Raw genomic sequence first — 18728 nt, forward strand, 5'->3', positions numbered from 1 at the left:
AGCCCATAGCGAAACCTCCTGCATAATCAAGGCTATTGTAAATTTGTCCGGTCCCATTGCGATAGAAGTTCTGGCGCCCTTACTATATCCATCAATCTCTTTACCATAGGGAGGACCATATAAAAACAAGGGAATCTACATCAACACTTAAAGCAGGAAAAACACTATGGGAACTACAGGCATACAACTCAGAGATATACTGGGACCAATTGTCATCTGTTATTGGAATTGCTCATGCTATGACTCTGGAGACACAATATTGTTTGATCAGAGACCAATATTTCCTTGAGTTATTGTGATGGCGGGTTCCCTCAAATTAAACCACTTCCTATTCTCTTCCTTACTATGTTGCATCATTTTCAATCTAGCTCTTTTGTGCTTGAGGCAGTAAATGTCCCCCTGTCTCAAGCTTAAAGGAGATTTAAGTTGCTCCCTAACTAAGATATTCATTTCCTGGTTAACCTTTTTTATGTCCCCAGAAGTCATTTTATATGGCTTAGTACTTCTCCCTTGATCTCTTCTCTTATAAGCATGAACAATCATACCTTTCATACCATTGTATTGGATCATAATGGGATGTCTCAGGAGGGCCTTAACTACCTACTCTAAGATATTGGCCTAGAGCCTGTATATTTCTTCGGGACCAGAAAGTGCCCCTGTTAGATTTATTATAGGCCACTTTATCCTTATTGAGATACCAGGAATCAAGGACCCTTAACTCTTAGTCAGTGGACAAGATGAGAATACTATGGTCACTTAAATATATACTCATGATCTCAAAGTTCGAGCAGAAGTTAAACATTTGACGGGATACCACCATGTAGTCGATCAATGATTGACCACTAGGCGAGTGGAAAGTGTAAGAGGCAGGACAATCTTCGGTGAACCTACCATTCAAAAAGATAGTTTCATATAATCTCAAACGTTCCAGAACTAATAGATCCCTTCTATATGTTCTAATCTTGTCCAGGAGCACTGCTACCGGAATAGACCAGACTTCATCCAATTCTGTGTTGTAAAAAGTCATACATACGGAGTTCGAAACCTCGCCATTGAAATCTTCTAGAATGAAAACCAAGGTACATTCCTCTGATTGACTAATAATATGAATGAAAGCAAACATGGAGTTGACTAAATTCAGTTGTCCTGGGACTTGCCTGGGGAACATATAGGTTAACCAGTTAAAAGGATGACAACACCTCTCATTAGACAAGGCCAAATATAAACAGAGACCTAAGGTTGAAGGGTGGAGGAATAGTTTCTGTACTATTAATACTGTTTTTCAACAAAATGGATATTCCTCCACTAGTGTGACATGGTACAGCTGATTTTGCTACACAAGAAAAAACTAAATAATTCTCAGGGAAAATCAGAACAAAGGGCCTCATTATGATGACGAATGGAAATGGGACCACCCGACTGGCGGTCGGCAGTCCAGACATAAAAATTAGGATGCGACTGCCTTCCAGGTGGTTGCAATCTGTATCTTTTGTATTGTGGCAGGTGCATTAGTTTGCAGAACAAACTACTTTTGTGGTGTCACCATTGGGTCACTGGGAGCGTGGTTGCAAATACTTTACACATTTGCCATGAAGATAAACCTGGCTGCTCGTGCCAGGCTACCAAGGGGGTGAGCAGGAGTTATCTGAGAAGGTGTCCTTCCTTTCCCTGATGTGGAAGCGAGGGTCCCTACTTGGCTTAAAGTACCTACCTCAGCCAACTAGGGAATCCCAGTTCTAACAGAGGGTTCATAAGATCTTCCTGAACTAGACCTAAATCCTGTCCCGAAGTTCCAGCAGACCCCTTACCAAGTTTGAGTTGGCATACTTGTTTAATGGAAGACCCAGTAGAGAGACATCCCACTCCAAATGGTCTAATGCTGGATCGCTTCATTCCCATATCAGGGAACTGAACTGAGGAACATCCACCATAGCAGCAGCCCCTGTCCCTTCTAAGCAGGAGATCTAATTAACAAGATTATTTAAAATGTGTATTATGTAAAATGTGGCCAGTTTGGAACCCCAGGGAGATGGAGACAGGGGAAATGGTTGAAGATGCTATGTACTCACCAGGGACCTCAGAAATTGAATCCATGTCCGTGGCTGTGACAGTGGCATTATCAGTGTCCTTACCCACATTCTCCAGCACCTTACTGCGGCTTCAGAAAAAGTTCAAAATGGAAGGGTAGGATTTTGATTGAATGAGCTGGGATTTTCTCCAACAAATCGATTTTTTAAATTTTAGGGAGATGGATGTATCAGTGGCAGTGATCAAATGAGTAGGACGTAATTTTCTTAGTGACATTTTAACCAGGCCAGCTGAGAAAAGATGATACACCCTACTAGGACTTATGCAAAAAGATATATTAGTATCCGTACTCAGTGCCTGCAAACTCCAGCAAAAACTAGGAATTTATTTGACAATGTTGTTACTGACAAGCCACCTTCACAGTTACCTAGTCACAGGCAGGGGATAGGCCTTCAAAGGCAGGGGAAGAAGGCACAGAGCAGGAGCTTACGGAATCCATTCACAAGCTGCACCCAGACCTAGCTGGGCCACATCTGTGAGGATCTGGCTCACTTTTCTCATGTTGGCTATCTACAGCCACCACACTCTCTCCCTCACTCCCCTTTAGGACTCTGACTGTTGGTGGCTGTGAATGTCCATTAATGACCGAAAGTGTCCACAGTTAATCTAATTTTGACATGTGGGTCTGATCTCTAGTCCACTGGCGTTCCTGTCCTATGAGACCCATCTGGACCCGTCGAAGTGCCTCCCCAATAAAGTAAATGCCAGTAAGTGGCAATACTGGAGAATTCTCCACTTTTCCAAAGCTTCACCAAAAGTGCCGCCAGCTAGGCCTGAGCGGAGCTGGAGAGGCTGAAATGACTGAAACTGCACGAGGTAAGAGATTGGAAGCTGCCAAAGCAACTCGGGCTAACCAGAGTGCCAAATGCCCATTGCCAGATGATTCGGAGGGCTGAGAACTGGAAATTGGGACCGAGACTGTAACCGTAGCTGAGATCAGCAGCTGGCCGCATTGAGTGCTTAGCTCGTTCCGTACTCATCGGGCCCGATTCACAGAACTAACTTAAGACAAAATCCTAAACTTACTACCATTTTGGTATTCACAGAAGGCACTTACTCATTTTGGTATTCACAGAAGTTAGGAGTCCTAACTTTAGGACTCCTAAATGCCTTCTGTGAATACCCAAAGTCTTAAAATTAGGATTTTTTACAGTTTAGGAGTAGTAAAGTTAGGACTCCTAACTTTAGGACTCCTAAATGCCTTCTGTGAATACCCAAACTCTTAAAATTAGGATTTTTTACAGTTTAGGTGTAGTAAAGATAGGTATTCACAGAAGGCATTTAGGAGCTGTAAAGTTAGAAGTCCTAACTTTACTACTACTAAATTGAGAAAAATCCTAATTATAAGGCTTTCGGTATTCACAGAAGGCATTTAGGAGCCCTAAAGTTAGGAGTCCTAACTTTACTACTACTAAACTGAGAAAGATCCTAACTTTAAGACTTTCGGTATTCACAGAAGGCATTTAGGAGTCCTAAAATTAGGACTCCTAACTTCTGTGAATACCGAAATGAGTAAGTGTCTTCTGTGAATACTAAAATGGTAGTAAGTTTAGGATTTTGTCTTAAGTTAGTTCTGTGAAACGTGCCCATCCTTCGGTACCTGTTTTGTACGCTCGGCACAAACCGCAACCCAACTGGTGCTCCAGAACTCCTGCATTCTTTACCCCTTCACCTGCTTCTCTCTTGCTGTTGCCGGCATACTTTCTTGGCGTATCCTCACCTCGCCTCGTTTTGCTATCCAGAATAGGAAATGCATCAGCACATTATCACATAATAACGCAGTTATTCTTTACAACAACAGCTTGAGATTGCAATAGTCGCCCATGAAAGCATTTAGATATCCATGGAATTATTTTCAACAATGGAGTCTCCAATTTCTCGTTTGTTAAAGAGCAAGGGTCAAGGAGTTATATTCTTTCTGGGATCTTCCTCTAGTCTTTACTTAGTTGCAGGACTATGAGCCAATAGAGAATGTTATGTTATGTTATGTTACAGAGTCTTATAGAGTACATAGCTAACCAGAGACAGGCTTCCCAGCTCTAAACGTGGCATAAAAAATTCTCACTCTGAAAGTTTTCTTCTAGTGGCAATCCATACAGTAAGGGGATTGATTGAATTAGGGCACTTTTTTATGTCACTTAACTTATTTAGGAATCTCTGACAACCACATTTTTCTACAATTAGATCCACGGTTTATGTCTAGGCCAATTTAAGAAAGAAAGCAGTGTTACCATTACTTATCCCAAATCCGCTGTCTGAGGAAGTCTTAAGGTTACATCTGTTAGATTTATGATTAGTGGTAAAGATATTTCTTCACAGATCATATATTTCAGGAGTGGACCAGGACTACTCCTGGCTCAGTTCTGGAATTCAGGAGTATTACAAGAGTAAGTCATGGCAAAATCTTGGTGATCCAGTCCAAAGAGTGTACCATTATAGTACTGGGATTTCTGGATTACATACTTTGCATTGTCATTTCAGTAATTATCCACCGATTGCTGCTCTGTTTGACCAGTGGAATATTTACATTTTGCATTGGCCCATCGCCCCCTGATGACAGTCGAATTATTGATGCAAAATCACAGCCCAGTCCTGCAAAGTAGGCAGTTTCTCTTGTTAGCATTCCTCCTATGCATTTTAAATATAATGCCTGGTGTGTGTTCTTTTAGACTTTTGTGTTTATGTTTTGCAGCTGTCTGGAAGGGTACGTGATGAGCACTGAATCTAATTCCCAGACTTGTCAGGAAGATGGTCAATGGTCCACGGAGAATATTGTCTGCACTCCTAGAAGATGCTTTCCACCAACAAACACAATAACTGTCTCGGTCTCTGAGGCTCATTTCTTTGTAAATAAAATAGCTATACTATCATGCACGGAAGGCTATGTGCTGTCTGGAAATGTAACTCCCACTTGCCAGGTAAAGACATTTATCTTTGTTTTTATTAGTTGTGCTGTTGTCAATTGTTAATTCTTTTTTTTAAAAATATTTTTATTGAAAAAAGTTTTTCACATTCAACACAGCACAGTAAATCATAACAATAACTAACACCGAAAAGAATCGTAAAACAAAAAAATATATAGCTACTTATGTGCGAAATCTTCTACACAAAATAAAATAAAGGCCGGGCCCAAAGTATATATTAATGCATATATTCAACCCTCCAACATACCCTCCTTCCATCTCTGGATTGGTTCCCAGATTTTCTTCCCCAACCCCCAACCCCCTCGCCCTCCTGCCCCTCCTAGCGTAAATGCCCTTTTCTAGGTTATAGACAGCCAGGAGGCTTGCAAGCCATTGTTGCATTGCAGGTGGTGTTTTATCCAGCCAGGCCCTAGCTATAGAGAGTCTCAGAACTGCCATGGCAACAAATATAAACTCCCCATGAGTACCATCCAGATCTACGCTTACCCCGAGTAGTATCAAGGGTGGGGTGAGAGTGGTACTGACCCCTAGCGAGCAGACAAGGAAAAGGTCGATATCTCTAATAAGTGTATACAGTTGTGGACAGGTGGCAAATATGTGGATGATGTCTGCCTCTGGTTCATTGCAGCGTATACAAGTGGTCCCTGACGTACCTCCCCACTTAGCTATTCTTGCCGGGGTAACATAAAGAGAATATAGTGTCTTATAATGCTGGGCTTGTAGTGGGGCTGAGCATAGTACTGAGCTACCTAGATCTAAAGAATCTTGAAAGCAGCCTATCTCGATACCCAGTTTACTAGCCCATTTGGTTCCATGCTTCTCCAAGACATCTGGTTTGGCCGCTGCAAGGACTGCGTAGAAACTGCGGATTGTGCAATCCCGCCCCTTTCTATGTTATCCAAGATACCATTATCATTTTGATAATATTTGTGCGGCCTACCAAAGATAAGTAGAGATTGTGCATTCTCTCTAGATCAGATCTTACTTTAGACATTAGGGGTGCCATATTCCGTTCCACTACCCCGTCTAGATCTGCAGAGATCTCGACCTCTAAATAAACTGCAGAGCTAACTAAAACTGCAGAGCTAACTACGCAGCTATCATTACAAACAGTATAAGAGCTTTTGACTATCTGGGTCTTGGCTTCCAATTCTACCTCACCAATGGCTAGGGCAGGATTCGGTGTGACAATTGCCACATCGTCCGCGCAGGCCAGCGTCTTAAATTCTTTGCCGTTTATACTTAAAGCGGGAAAGCTTAGGTTAGCTTCTAGCCTACGCAGTACAGGGTCCATATATAACGCGAATAGCAGTGGTGATGAAGAACAGCCCTGCCTGGTCACCCTGTTAATCTGCACCAAGGCAGTGTATCCTCTGTTGATCCTAATCCGGGCTGTGAGTTCTCTATACAGCGCTTGAACAGCCTGGATATACCCTTCCCCTAAGCCATACCATCTCATTACCGCCCACAGGTAGTCCCAAGAGACCGTATCGAACGCCTTTTCCGCGTCTAGGAATAAAGCTGCGATAGGGTCCCCCGAGACTCCCGTGGCATCAAACAGAGTGATTACCTGTCTAATGTGTTGAGTAGTGCCCTTCCTGGTATAAACCCGTGTTGTGTAGGACTGACCATGCCCTTGATCACCCTAGCTAATCTTTTAGCTAAAATGTTTTAAAAAATCTTCGCATCAGAATTCATCAAAGTGATAGGCCTGTAGGATCCCGGTACTATAGGTGATTTGCCTTTCTTTAAAATAACTATAACGTCAGCCCCCCCAGGACTTTGGAATTGAATTCCCTTGCTGGGCCTGTATTACAGTATTTAGAGTCTCAGAGATGAGCGCTTCTTGAAATACTTTATCAAATTTGACCGGGATCTGGTCCGGGCCCGCTGCCTTTCCCGAAGGAAGATTCACCAGTGCTGAGACAACCTCCTCTAATTTAATCGGGGATTCTAAAATTATCTTCTCTTCTTCCGGAAGGGTCGGGGCCGAACTGTGGTTAAGATATTCCTGTATATCTGCCTCCCCACCGCCAACTTCCTGCCCATAGAGATCCGTTTAAAATTGCCTGAACATTTCCCTTTCGCCCTCTGGCTCGAATACTGTATTACATTGGCTATCTAAAATCTCCTTAATTTCTCCTGCTGCTAACTTCTGTCTGGTGCGGATTGCTAAAACATGTTCAACCCTCTCGCTCAGCTCATAAGATCATTCCTTCTTAGCTAAGTAGTTAGCTGCAGTTTTACTAGCGATGCCTTCTACTGCTTCAGCTTTTAACGAAATAATTTTAAGTAATTGTTGTTCCAAAGGCATGTTCTGCTGAATTAACAAATTCAATTCCTCCTCTGCCTTAGCTAGCTTTTTAACTATTTCCTCAACTCTGGCCCTCTCAGATTCCTGTTTGTGGATCGTATAACTCAGTGTCTCCCCTCGGGCTCATGCCTTGAATGCATCCCATACAATACCTGGAGATGCACTCCCTCTATTAATCTCCCAAAATCCACTTATCCAGTTGTTCATATAGTTAATATATCCGTTGCCCTTAAGTAAAGCTCTCTCGAAAGTCCAGGTGTTTTCCCTGCTACCTACCCCATTTAATTTAATAGTTATAATCAATGGATTATAATCCGATACTATTCGGGGTGTTTCTCTATTTGGGATCTGGTCAGCAAAGAGTTGGATATCAAAAAATAATCTAATCTAACCAGGATTTTATGAGGTGCTGAAAAAAATGTACTACCATCCGTTTGCGGGTGCAGTCTTGCCCAGAGGTCTGATAATGAGTTATGCTGTGCCATAGCCGCTATGTCTCGGTATGTCCTTTTCTTTCGGCCATTATACCTCCGCCCTGCTTGTATATCAGAACCTGAGGGTTTATTAACATTGAAAGCCCCGCAGCATATAATAGGTTCAGGCCAACGGGCTAATTCTGTATCCAAATATTCAAAGATATCAGGGTCATCTTCAGTGGAGCCATATACCGAAACCAATGTGAACTTCTCTCCCCTGCACACTATTTCCCCCATTGGTCCTCTTTCTTTTTAGTTACCGAAATATCCCTCCCTTTGCCCAAAATAGCCACCCCTCTAGTCTTGGACCCTTGCTTTGTTTGGGCTAACAATGAGAACCCTAGCTGCTTCAGCAGGAATCCCTTTCCCCCCTCTATATGCGTTTCCTGCAGACAAACAAAATCCAGCCTCATTGTTTTAAGAAGTGCATTTACCCGCAAACTTTTATAAACATCATTCAACCCACAAACGTTAATTGAGGCAAGTCATTAAAATACATCAAAAAGTTGTTTTAGCTCCCCTACCAGTTTTTTAGTTGAACCAAAAAGCAATGTGCCGTGCTGTATGTGTTGTGAGTGCACCCCCTCCCCCTTCCCCTGCCAACCCCCCCCAGACAAGCTACCCCATCCCTCCCCCCGCCCCCCTACTGGCAAATAGGTCAAGCATGACCTATATGTGTCCGCCTTGGAATGTAGCTGTTGCATCCTCATCCCTCTCCTTAGTCAAACCAATTTTATGCATGCCCTTAGCCGGTGAACTCCTATCCCCGCCGACTTACATTACCTACAGGTTTGCCAGGTGCTTGCGCCTGTGAACCGCTTAGCCCCTTTTACCTATACCTTAACCACCTTATCCCCCCCTCCTTATAACCACGTAATTCTTCCATGCACTCCTTTGCTTTTATTTCAGAAAAGAACATTTTCACCTGCCCTCTAGTAACCACTTTCAATTTAGCGGGGTAGAGCAGGTATGCCTCTGAGCCCAGCGCCTGAATAGGGGCCATTAGCTGTCTCAGCCTCCACCTTCTTTCCACGGTAACGTGACAGAAGTCTGGCCTGGCAAAAAAAGTGATGTTGTTAACTGAGCGCTTGGCCTTTGGCTTAGCTTTATCAAGAATTTCCTGTCTCAATAGGTAGTTGCCCACGCAATCCAGAATTGCTCTAGGTCTATCATCCTGCCTAGCGCCCTGTCCTTTCCTATTTACAAATGGAAACCGATGCGCCCTTTGTATCTCGCTCTCCCATTGCCAAGAAGGCGATTCAGGAAAGGCACCCTTCTGTAGGTTTACAACAAACAGTCTCGCATCCTGCCCTTCAAGCCCCTCCGCCACCCCTAGCAGACTTATGTTGTTCCTTCGCTGCCGATTTTCATAGTCCTCAAGTTTCCATTGTATATTTTCAGCTATCTTCTGCTGTTCCTGCTTAAAAGATTGTAGGCTGTTCAACTCGTCTTCCAGCTTCCTTGTCCTTTCTTCAACTTGCGTTACTCTCTCCGCTACCTCCTCATATAGTTTATTCATTTTTCGTAGTGAATTCTGGATTTTCTTTGTCCCTTGCCTGGCCCTGCGACTCTCCACTCTCGCTTCATTTTGCATTTGTTTCAAGGTGCTAAAGAGTAAGTCTAATGAGGCGGGCTGAGGAGGGGTTTGGGGTGAGGAGACTGGTGTTCCCCTGCTTGCAGTTGTGGGCTATCGTGATCCTGATAGACCAAAGATGTAGCTGAATAGTCCCAAGTTAATTTTTTTTGTAGGATCTGTAGGGCTTCCAGAGGGGTTCACTTTCCTTCTAGATCTGCGCTTTTTTGCGTGGTTTTCTGGGGGATAGAGCTGCTGCCAGTGTCAGTATCACTTTCTGTGCCAGTTTCGCTAGACAAGAGAGATTCAGAGTCTTCGTTTACAGAATAAAATGTATCGCCTTCCTGTGAGCCTCCCCCCGCTCTCCCCTGAGCCCCTTCATAGTTGAATTCCTTAGGGATAGAGTTAAGGTTATTCTGAAGAGAGAGCATTGGATCGCTAGCCCAGGTGCACACTGCTCTGAGTGTCTCAGACGGATTTACTTTCAGCGCTCGCTCCCCTGTCTCCCCCAACTCACCGCTTCCATTGTGTACTGTCATAGGGGTGGCATACCCCACGGCCAGCGCTATTTGGTCCGACCCGCTCCTCCTGGAACCGTCTGCAATAGCATCTTCAACCCACAATGCTTGCCTCTTGATCTTGTTCTCAGGCGGCTCACAGGCCACGCTCCCTTGCTCCCGTTCCATCAGCTCCTGCCGTTGCTTAGCAACCATTGCTTCTGCATCCACAAGGACGTTGTCGATTACGGCACTGCTGCCGGGCTCGGATCCATCCATGCAGGGGTGTACAAGCTCCGAGGATTCCGAAGGCTCTGAAGATTTTGCAGCGAAGGCCTCAGCTAAGGTAGGCTGGCGCATCTGATTGTCTTTGGTTTTCGCTTTACCTCCATGCGTTTTCTGTGTGGGGGATCTGTGGTGTACCCAGAGGCTGAAACGGGGGCAGAGGCAGGGGCCTCGCTGTTCTTTCCCTTCTGCTCACCACCCTTCTTCAGCTGATTTCTTCTGGCCGCACTGATGCTGGCGTTGGCTCGCTGCCTGGTGCCGGGGATCAAAGCCATCTTAGTTTCATCTTTCCCTTTCGAAGCCCAATCCTTCTGCTCTTTAGCCTCTTTAGATAGCTTAGCGGACCGTTATGACATGCTGAGCGGCCCCTTGAGCATCAGCGCCACGAGACTTGTCAGGCCAATTTCTGCTTGGGCGAGTAAAAGGTTCAAAAAGCCCCTACTGTGAGTAAAGGCCGATGCTTTCCTGGATCATTGCTTGTAGTTGCTCTTCTATTGATGAGGGCATATAACATCTCCGTACAAGCAAAGCTGCCTGGGCTTCATTCCATGTGAGAGGGAGTAGGAGTAAAATGCGACTGGTCGCTACAGACTATCCACGGCCATCTTGCCTCCCAAGATGAGCGTAAAGGTGTCAATTGTTAATTCTTTGTGTGCTCTCTCCATCACACTCCATGGGTATTTGGAAGTGGTCTTTAAAGGTCAATATTGTTTGTTTTAAAAAACTGAAGAAACGTTGACTCAGGCAGTTTACCATTGGCTAGGCTGCCAGAAACAAACATGGACCGAGCTATTCCAGTGTGCCACAAATCTCCCTTGTTATGGCTGTTGTGCCAGTGTCAGCTAGCCCAAGCTGGCTGGGCTAGCCAACACAGACACTACAGTGGTCATGTATTTCATATTGTAGATGTTTGGGGAGCTGTGTCTATTTTCAAGATTATCAGGAGATGCTCCATTGATAGTAAACTTCTTTTCAGCATTTGCTTGGGGAGCAGAAATATATAATGAGGTCAAATAATTTATCCTACTCATTTGAGGACTCTGAATGCCAAAGAGCATTAAGGTAGCTGAATTAGACTATGTCCTATGGCAACTCCTATGATGGAAGTTTGGATGCAAGAGTTGTTACAACTCAAATGGCAATCTACATCCATGTCTGTAGCTGTATTGTCATTCTTCTGAATTGAGGAGATCCTTTCTTGTTTAAATTCATTTTTGTTGTTTAGTCAGGGTTGATAGCCCTTCATAACTGTTATGATCTGGAGCTTTCTAACGCCCTTCAGGGGATTGGTAACATTGACAGTGGTGCAGAATAATAATAGACCTGAAAAATTACATATATGCAATACTTCACAAATCATTAGAATTTATTTAGAAATTAGAAACAATTTTCAACCAACCAAGCTATAAAGAAGACTGTTCTGGGAACGGAACTGGATTCAGCTAAGGTGAAGACCATTCTTATGCAAAGGGCACTATCATTGAGGAACCTAATCCACCTTTGTTGTGAATCTCTGGTAGTAAAAGGTATTAGAAATCATGACATCATGCTTTCCCTCAATTACATTTGCCAATTTACACATCAGACAAACAAAGGAATGGCTCACTAACCTATCAGCACGAGTAGGGGATTGTGATGTGGGTGCCATAAGCAAATTAAAGAAAAACATGAAGAGAGGGAAAGTGAACAACATAATGACAGACAGAGACTCCAAACACCCAAACTCCTATACATTTACGCAAATCTGCTATAATTACATACACAAGAGGAAATTCAGGAAAGATCGAATTTGCTACACCAGCAATAAAAAGATTTCTGAAAGAGAAAAAAATTATTTTCCCACCAAGCTCTGCACCTTGTTCTAGCACTACTGAGGGAAAAACTGATTGAAATAAGGCACAAAGCAAATCTTTAATACCTCACACTGATATAGGCCTTACTAAGTGCAATGGCCTTGTAATGAAGTATTAATGAACAACAGGCTTTAACAACTCTGGACTAACCCACATTTTATATTAAAGGTGGTGTCTCATTTCCATGTAAACCAATATTTAAACTATACTTACTTGTGTTTTATAATTAACTAAGAAACAGGCAGAAAAAGCTCTACACACACTTGATGAAAATAGGGCCATTATGTACTACATACGTGAAACTAAACCACTGAGAAAAAAAAACAACTAAGTTTATGGAAAAACAGTAACTTCCCAGCATCAAAAGGTACGTTAGCAAGGTGGATGGCGCAATCATCCAAACATGCTTGACAGGTCCAACTTTTGAACAAAATCCAAGTCTGCACTCTGCAAGGAAGAAAGGGGCAATCCTGGGGTGACTCAGCATTGAGCTCCAAATCTTCGGGTATGTTGAAGAAAAAAACATAAATAATCCAAGCAGGACGCGCCCTTTACCACCACTCTTGTACTCCTGAGAAGGTTCAAGTGAACCTCCATGCCTCACATTCTCGCTCCCGATGGTTGAAGTCAGCCAATCCAGCAAATTGTCTCAGCATGACCCAAGTTGTGGGGCCTTCTGGGACATGGAGGCAAAGTGAAGAAATTCTTGAGGCTCTGGTTTACCTCTTCAGTCCACTTCTGACCCCTTCTAGCATGCATATGGGCCCAAGGGAGCCAATGGGCCCTCCATGTGGGATACCACTGTTGAGTTCTCTCTGAACACTAGATGGACCCTCTGTTCCCATCACCAGGCCTTCTATGGCATCCATACTGACACTGGCTTCATGAACCATGCTGTTTTCTGGGACGTCTACGCCGATGCTGACTCCATCAACAGTGGTAGATGAGGTAGCCATTGTGTAGTCTGACTTCGAGTCAGCGCCGCTATAAATTCACGAGGCTGCGCTCAATTTCAGCTGAAACACTGCCTTCCACTTATGACCCACTTAGTTTCCCTCCTCAGCAAGGCAGATCCCACACTTTACACTCATTATTTGGACAGATTCCGAGAAAAATACAATGCAAGTGATGAAATTGACCATCTTACCACAGGGAAAACTGGTATGATGATTTCCAGGTTGCCGGTGCCCTTGGCACATCCCCTGATTCCATCCTCATCTCATTCCCTGGTCCTGCCACTAAAGAAAGAGTCTGCTTTGCCTTGTCATGCAGTGGCCAGCTGAAGTTTTTCACCTCCAACTCCCCACCCTGGAGGTCAAATCTAATGTCCTAACAGAAGTGGTTCAGCACTGAGCCCCTGCTGCCTTTCAGTGTGACACCACCTGATACCCTCTTAGCGGATAGACCAAACCTTGTTCTTGCCCCACAATAAACGACCAAATTGCAAGACACCACTGCCCTGCCACAGGTGACTCTGTATTTTTGTCCTAGCACCACTCTCCTTAGAGCAGTGTATAAGCTTCAACTAGTCGGATGAACCCTAACGCTTTCCCGTCTACTTCCTCGAATAGAGAGTCAAAGAGAGTGGATATCTTAGGGAAAAAAGCATATTTCTCTCCTAGTTTGGTCTCTGGTCCGTTAATGCTATTTATCTGCTGGGTCGATATTCCCACGCCCTCTGGGATTCAGCAGCTCAAACCCTCCTTGGGTACCGGAAGGCCTTTCAGGATGAATTGACCCAGGTCATTTAGGATGGCTAGGAGACTGCAAAATGTGCATTTCGATGCGGGCTGGACACCATGGACTCCATCAAACAAGCAGCTTGCACTAGTTTTGCTATTCTTCACTATTCCTGGCTGCGAACAGCAGGCTTTTAAGGTGATGTCCAATCATCCCTTTTGAACATGCCCTTTGGGAACCAGAACTCCTAGATATGAGCATCTGTCTTTGATTAGGCTGCCCCTCTGGTAGGGTCTGCTGCTGCATCAACGTGGCAGGTTTCTGCACATGGGGAGATTGAGCGGGACAGCTGAACACTTTCGACCTTCCTGCAGAGGTGATTGATGTCATTGTGGCAGTTAGGCGTCTCTTGGCAAAGACAGTATGTGCCTGTTGTTGGGACACGTTTGTGGTTTGGTGCGCCACATACCAGAATGACGCCCTCCAGGCAAAGGTATCTAATTTTTGTTGTTTGTTTTGTCGCTCATCCACAAGGCTTTGCTCTGGGCACAGTTAAACAGTACTGTTTGCCTCTTTCTACCTTTGTATGGTTGCTAGACCAGCCTTCAGTATTCAAATCACCTGTTGTGATGCATTTTTTTAAAGGGCTACAGCATCTGTTTCTTATCCCTCCTTTTGTAATGCCACAATGGAACCTGACATATTTGATATACGTCCGTTTGAGATGCTTCACTCTGTCCCTTGTGGCTTCTCACCCTAAAAACAGTGTTTCTTGTCACCATAGCATCGGCACAACGAGGAGGAGGATAGAATACATCCATTGAGACTCCAAAAGAGCATGTATATTGATCATACTAGTGGACAATCAGCTCTTTTTGGGGTGCACTGGAGCGAATAAGGGCAAGGTTGTACAGCAAAGGGCCATCTCCTACTGAATTGTGCTCTGCATTAAGATCTGTCACCACTTGGGGCACTAGAGAGCCAGAGAGCAAGATGGCCACACTGTAGTGAGGCTCTTGCTGCCCGAGAATATAATCCCTCATCATCCTGCTGTTGCGGAGACTGCAGCACCAATACAGCAGCTGGGTGAGATTGCTGGTAACCTGCTGTGCACATGAGGAGAGTTTGGGTGAGCACACAGGCAAACAGGCAAGCAGAAAATGACTAAACTCAGCTGCAGCCCGAGGCTGAGAAACGTGGTGACCAGTGACATGGCGGACCACCCACCACACACTGCAGTGTTAAGGGGTGCGCAGGTGCATTCTGCTTCCTGACGCAGCTCTTGCGAGTGCTATTGCAGGAACAACAGTAAAGGCAAGGCAGCTTTGAGGAGACAGGAACCCTGCCCGGACAGAACAGCCGAGTTATCCAACAAGGTGAGACTGCGCCCTGCATAGTGCGGAAGTGCCCTCACACGATCTCAGAGCTGAGGGAGCGTGAAGCTGAGGCAGAACAACCGCTGCGACCCAGAGGCCGGGATACATGGCACCCCGTGCCAAGGCGGACTGTGCACTGGGAGCTGCAAAGAATAAAGGTTGGGCCACGCCAGATTACCAATAGCTCGATTCGGCCCTCGTGTGTGCCACTGCGGACAAGGCAGCCAGGGCAGGACGAATTGAAGGGAGTGCGAGGCAGTTCCCAGGTGAAGCCACTGCGCTGCCTGCTACCGCAAGACTGCGCATCATGGGATACCGGTGGCCTGCATGCAAACCGTGAGCTGAACGGGGGTGAAGCCAGAGGGGAATACCTGTTGAGGCGAGAGAGCGCTCTACTGGCTTGCCCTGTTGCTGAACACTGGGGGGGGCGCCCTCTGGCAGCGGTGCTTTGAGTGATTAAAAGATTTCTGCAAAGCTGCAGTGGGGATCCGATTTACCTGAGGAGGCCCACCGGGAGGTTAGATACTGTGCAGTCGGGAAGCTGGGGGTTTGAACCCGTGCACCATGCAAGCTGGCCTGGTGAAATCCCTGCAGATCTACATAGTTAGTGCCAGCGCTGGCGCACCGGGGAAGTGGTGAACGATGCACTAGTGGTGCTGGACACTAGATAATCGCACTCACTTTGCGGGTAAGAGATTCTTTGGGATAGGGGCAATGAGTTCATTGGAAGGAATCCCAGAAGGGGTCCCCATTGTATATTTTGGTTGACAATTGTGGCAACATTTCAGGTACTCCTGCTGCACCCCTGGTAATGTGGGAAGAACAGACCCAAAAACAAGCCAAACTCCCCTTTGAAACCTGCAAATCAGTGCGGAACCCCCCAGGAGATACAGACGCTAACATATCGGATAGCCAGCAATCGTTCACACCACCTGAGGATGCATACCTCAAGTCCTAATTGCTTGCAATGAAGCAGAGCCTCACATTAGTCGTATCCAAGATGGATTCCATGAGCATGCGTATGGACTATATTACACAGTGACTCGAGAAGCATGAGGGATGCATCAGTGAGACAGAACAGAGAATTTCTAGCAAAGAGGATGAGACCACAACTAAAGGAGAGAAGCTGAATGACATCAAGCGTTTGTTAAAGGTCATCTCTGCCAAAAATGAAGATTTAGAGGCACGCTACCGCTGAAACAACGTTTGCTTTCTAGGGGTTCCGGAATCTACGAACATTGAATGTATGGAGGACTATGTAGAAGCGATGTTGGTAGATCTTTCTGGGGCTGTATTCATCTCCAAGAAGATGGTGGTGGGGAGGGCACACCGGACATTCGCTGCCAAACCTCCTCCTGGGGCCACTCCTCGGCCCATAACTGCTAGGGTGCTTAATTATCGGGACCAGGATGCAGCACTAAGATTGACATGGGAAAAGGGCATGCTAACCTATGGGGGCAATTCCATCTTGTAGTATTTGAGTCCATACATACATGAAGAGATGTAGCCGAGGCAGATGAGGTAGAGTTGTGAAGTAGGTTTATTCAGCCATAGATAGAGTTACAGGAAGTATTATGCTGGAACAAGCAGCCCCAGGACTTCACAATAGTGGTTCAAGAGGCTCGCAAGAAGTTCCTCATGGTGAAGCGCAAATTGTGGTTGGCCAACATCCCATACTCCATGTTATATCTGGCAGAACTATGCATCATCTTCCATGAAAAGCACCATTGTTTCACCACGCCGCAGCAAGACAAAATAATTACTTAAACGGATGGGCCAACGAGATGCTCAGAAGGGAGACACCAGCCGCAGCCCTAGTCCAACCTCCCCACTGTCAGAGACAAGAGAGTGGGATGGCCTGCCACCATCCGGATCTCTACAGTTCGGACAAACCATGGCTGTCTGCTACATTGGCAGAAGGATTCAGACATGACCATTAACAAACCAGTTGTATCCCTGCTCTCTTACTCCATTACCCTAACGCACTTCCTCAGTAAGATACCCTAGTGGAGGACGTAGCGCCACATTGGTCGATATTCACTCCTGCGTAGCCACAATATTAAAGTACTTCCACAATGAAAAACACAAACAGTACACAAGAATATTGCAAGACTCTCAACTTGGTCAAGAATTGTGTCACACACTCTAATTCCTACTCTTAATTTTTTTTCTTTCCTCTAGTCTTCTCATATTGCTACACCAACTGGCACCCCCTGTACATGGCAGTATCCTGCTTTCATGTCTTTGTACCCTCAGTGGGAAATCTCCAGACTATGATATGGTCTGCTCTACTCTTTTCTCAGCCCTATCTGTTCTATACTGGAACATATCTTCTAACAACTTTACCTTTCCCTCATTCTTCTAATGATCCAATCTTTGAAGTAACCTTTTTTCTTCTTCCTCATGTTTGAGTCCCTGTTGGATATATGGGGGGTTATGCTTTCACCTACGGGATTGGGCTGCAGGGGTGGGGTGGGGGGAGTTGGGGGTCGGTGGGGGGGAGTTGTTTTTCTCTAGAGTACAGCAGTGCTGCATGTAAAGGTCATGAATGTGAGAATGCTAAGATGGGTATGTCCACCATGGTTGGATGTTGCTTACTAAATTGTGTAGGTCTCATACAATTATTGATATATCTGCTGTCCCTTGTGTACAGTTAAGCCTCCTATAGAACACACTTATTCCTTATTAACGTGGAATTTGCGAGGTCTACGAGATCCCCGTAAGCGAAGGCGTGTCCTAAACTGTCTAGACAGACACCAGATGGAAGTGGTGATGTTTCAGGAAACGCATCTAGACCCCAAGACATCTCCTAACTTAGCTGGTATATGGGCCACTCATAGATGCTTTTCATCTTATTCAACCTATTCCAGAGGGACTGCCATCCTATTCAGAGCTGGGGTTAGATGTTGCTAAGGGGGCACACACCAAGACCCGCAGGGGAGATTTTGTATGATGTGGAGTAGGCTAGCAGAGCAATCTGTTACATAACTGTTACGCTCCCAATGTGGATGTTGCCACGTTCTTTGATACACTTTGGGGGCTTATATTAGACATCGGATCTACACACCTAATATGGGGGGGCGACTTTAATGTTGTACTAAACCCTATCTTGGACCGCTCACATAACACTTCTGGCTCCCACAGAAAAGCAGGGAAACACTTGAATTGTGTTGTTGCAGGTCACCATTTGTTAGATGATTAGACATCCCTACATCCAAGGCTAAGGTAGGGCATGTTTTACTCCAACGTTCACTGTAGCAGCGTTCACTGTAGTTGGTCTCGTATTGACTACTGGATACTTTTGGGAGGACTTAGTACATGACTGAAAGAGGCCACACATCTTTCTCGAATGTATTCTGATCGCTCCCCTGTGCTATTAAAACTATGCCCCCCTACTAATGAATCCCCGCATTGGTCATGGAGATTGCAGCACACCGAGTTACTGGGTGATAATTTTCACGAAGAGCTGCAGCAAGAGATCCTTTAATTTTTCCATTGAAAGATAGGCAGCGTCCCATCGTTAGCCTGTGTGTGGGAGAGATACTCAGATACTGTAGAACGGGAGTCTTGGTCCGATCCAAATATCATCGAGTTTGAGCATATGGGAAGGGTGAGAGACCTGGTAAAGAACTGTCAGGGATAACGCAGGCCCCCAGATTTGC

General features: G+C 45.2%; 1 protein-coding gene across 2 annotated transcripts in view; it reads left to right on the plus strand.

The window, feature by feature from the left end:
• The window catches only part of SVEP1 (sushi, von Willebrand factor type A, EGF and pentraxin domain containing 1), a 1097507-nt gene that overhangs the window by 964759 nt on the left and 114020 nt on the right, over nt 1-18728 (plus strand). For both annotated transcript variants that reach the window (XM_078676696.1, XM_078676697.1), the window contains one exon: nt 4781-5006. In XM_078676696.1, coding sequence (XP_078532822.1) covers nt 4781-5006 — 226 coding nt within the window. The remainder of the gene's footprint in view (nt 1-4780; nt 5007-18728) is intronic.

This window comes from Lissotriton helveticus, chromosome 2_1, assembly GCF_964261635.1.
Source record: "Lissotriton helveticus chromosome 2_1, aLisHel1.1, whole genome shotgun sequence".
NCBI classification, from domain to species: Eukaryota; Metazoa; Chordata; class Amphibia; order Caudata; family Salamandridae; genus Lissotriton; species Lissotriton helveticus.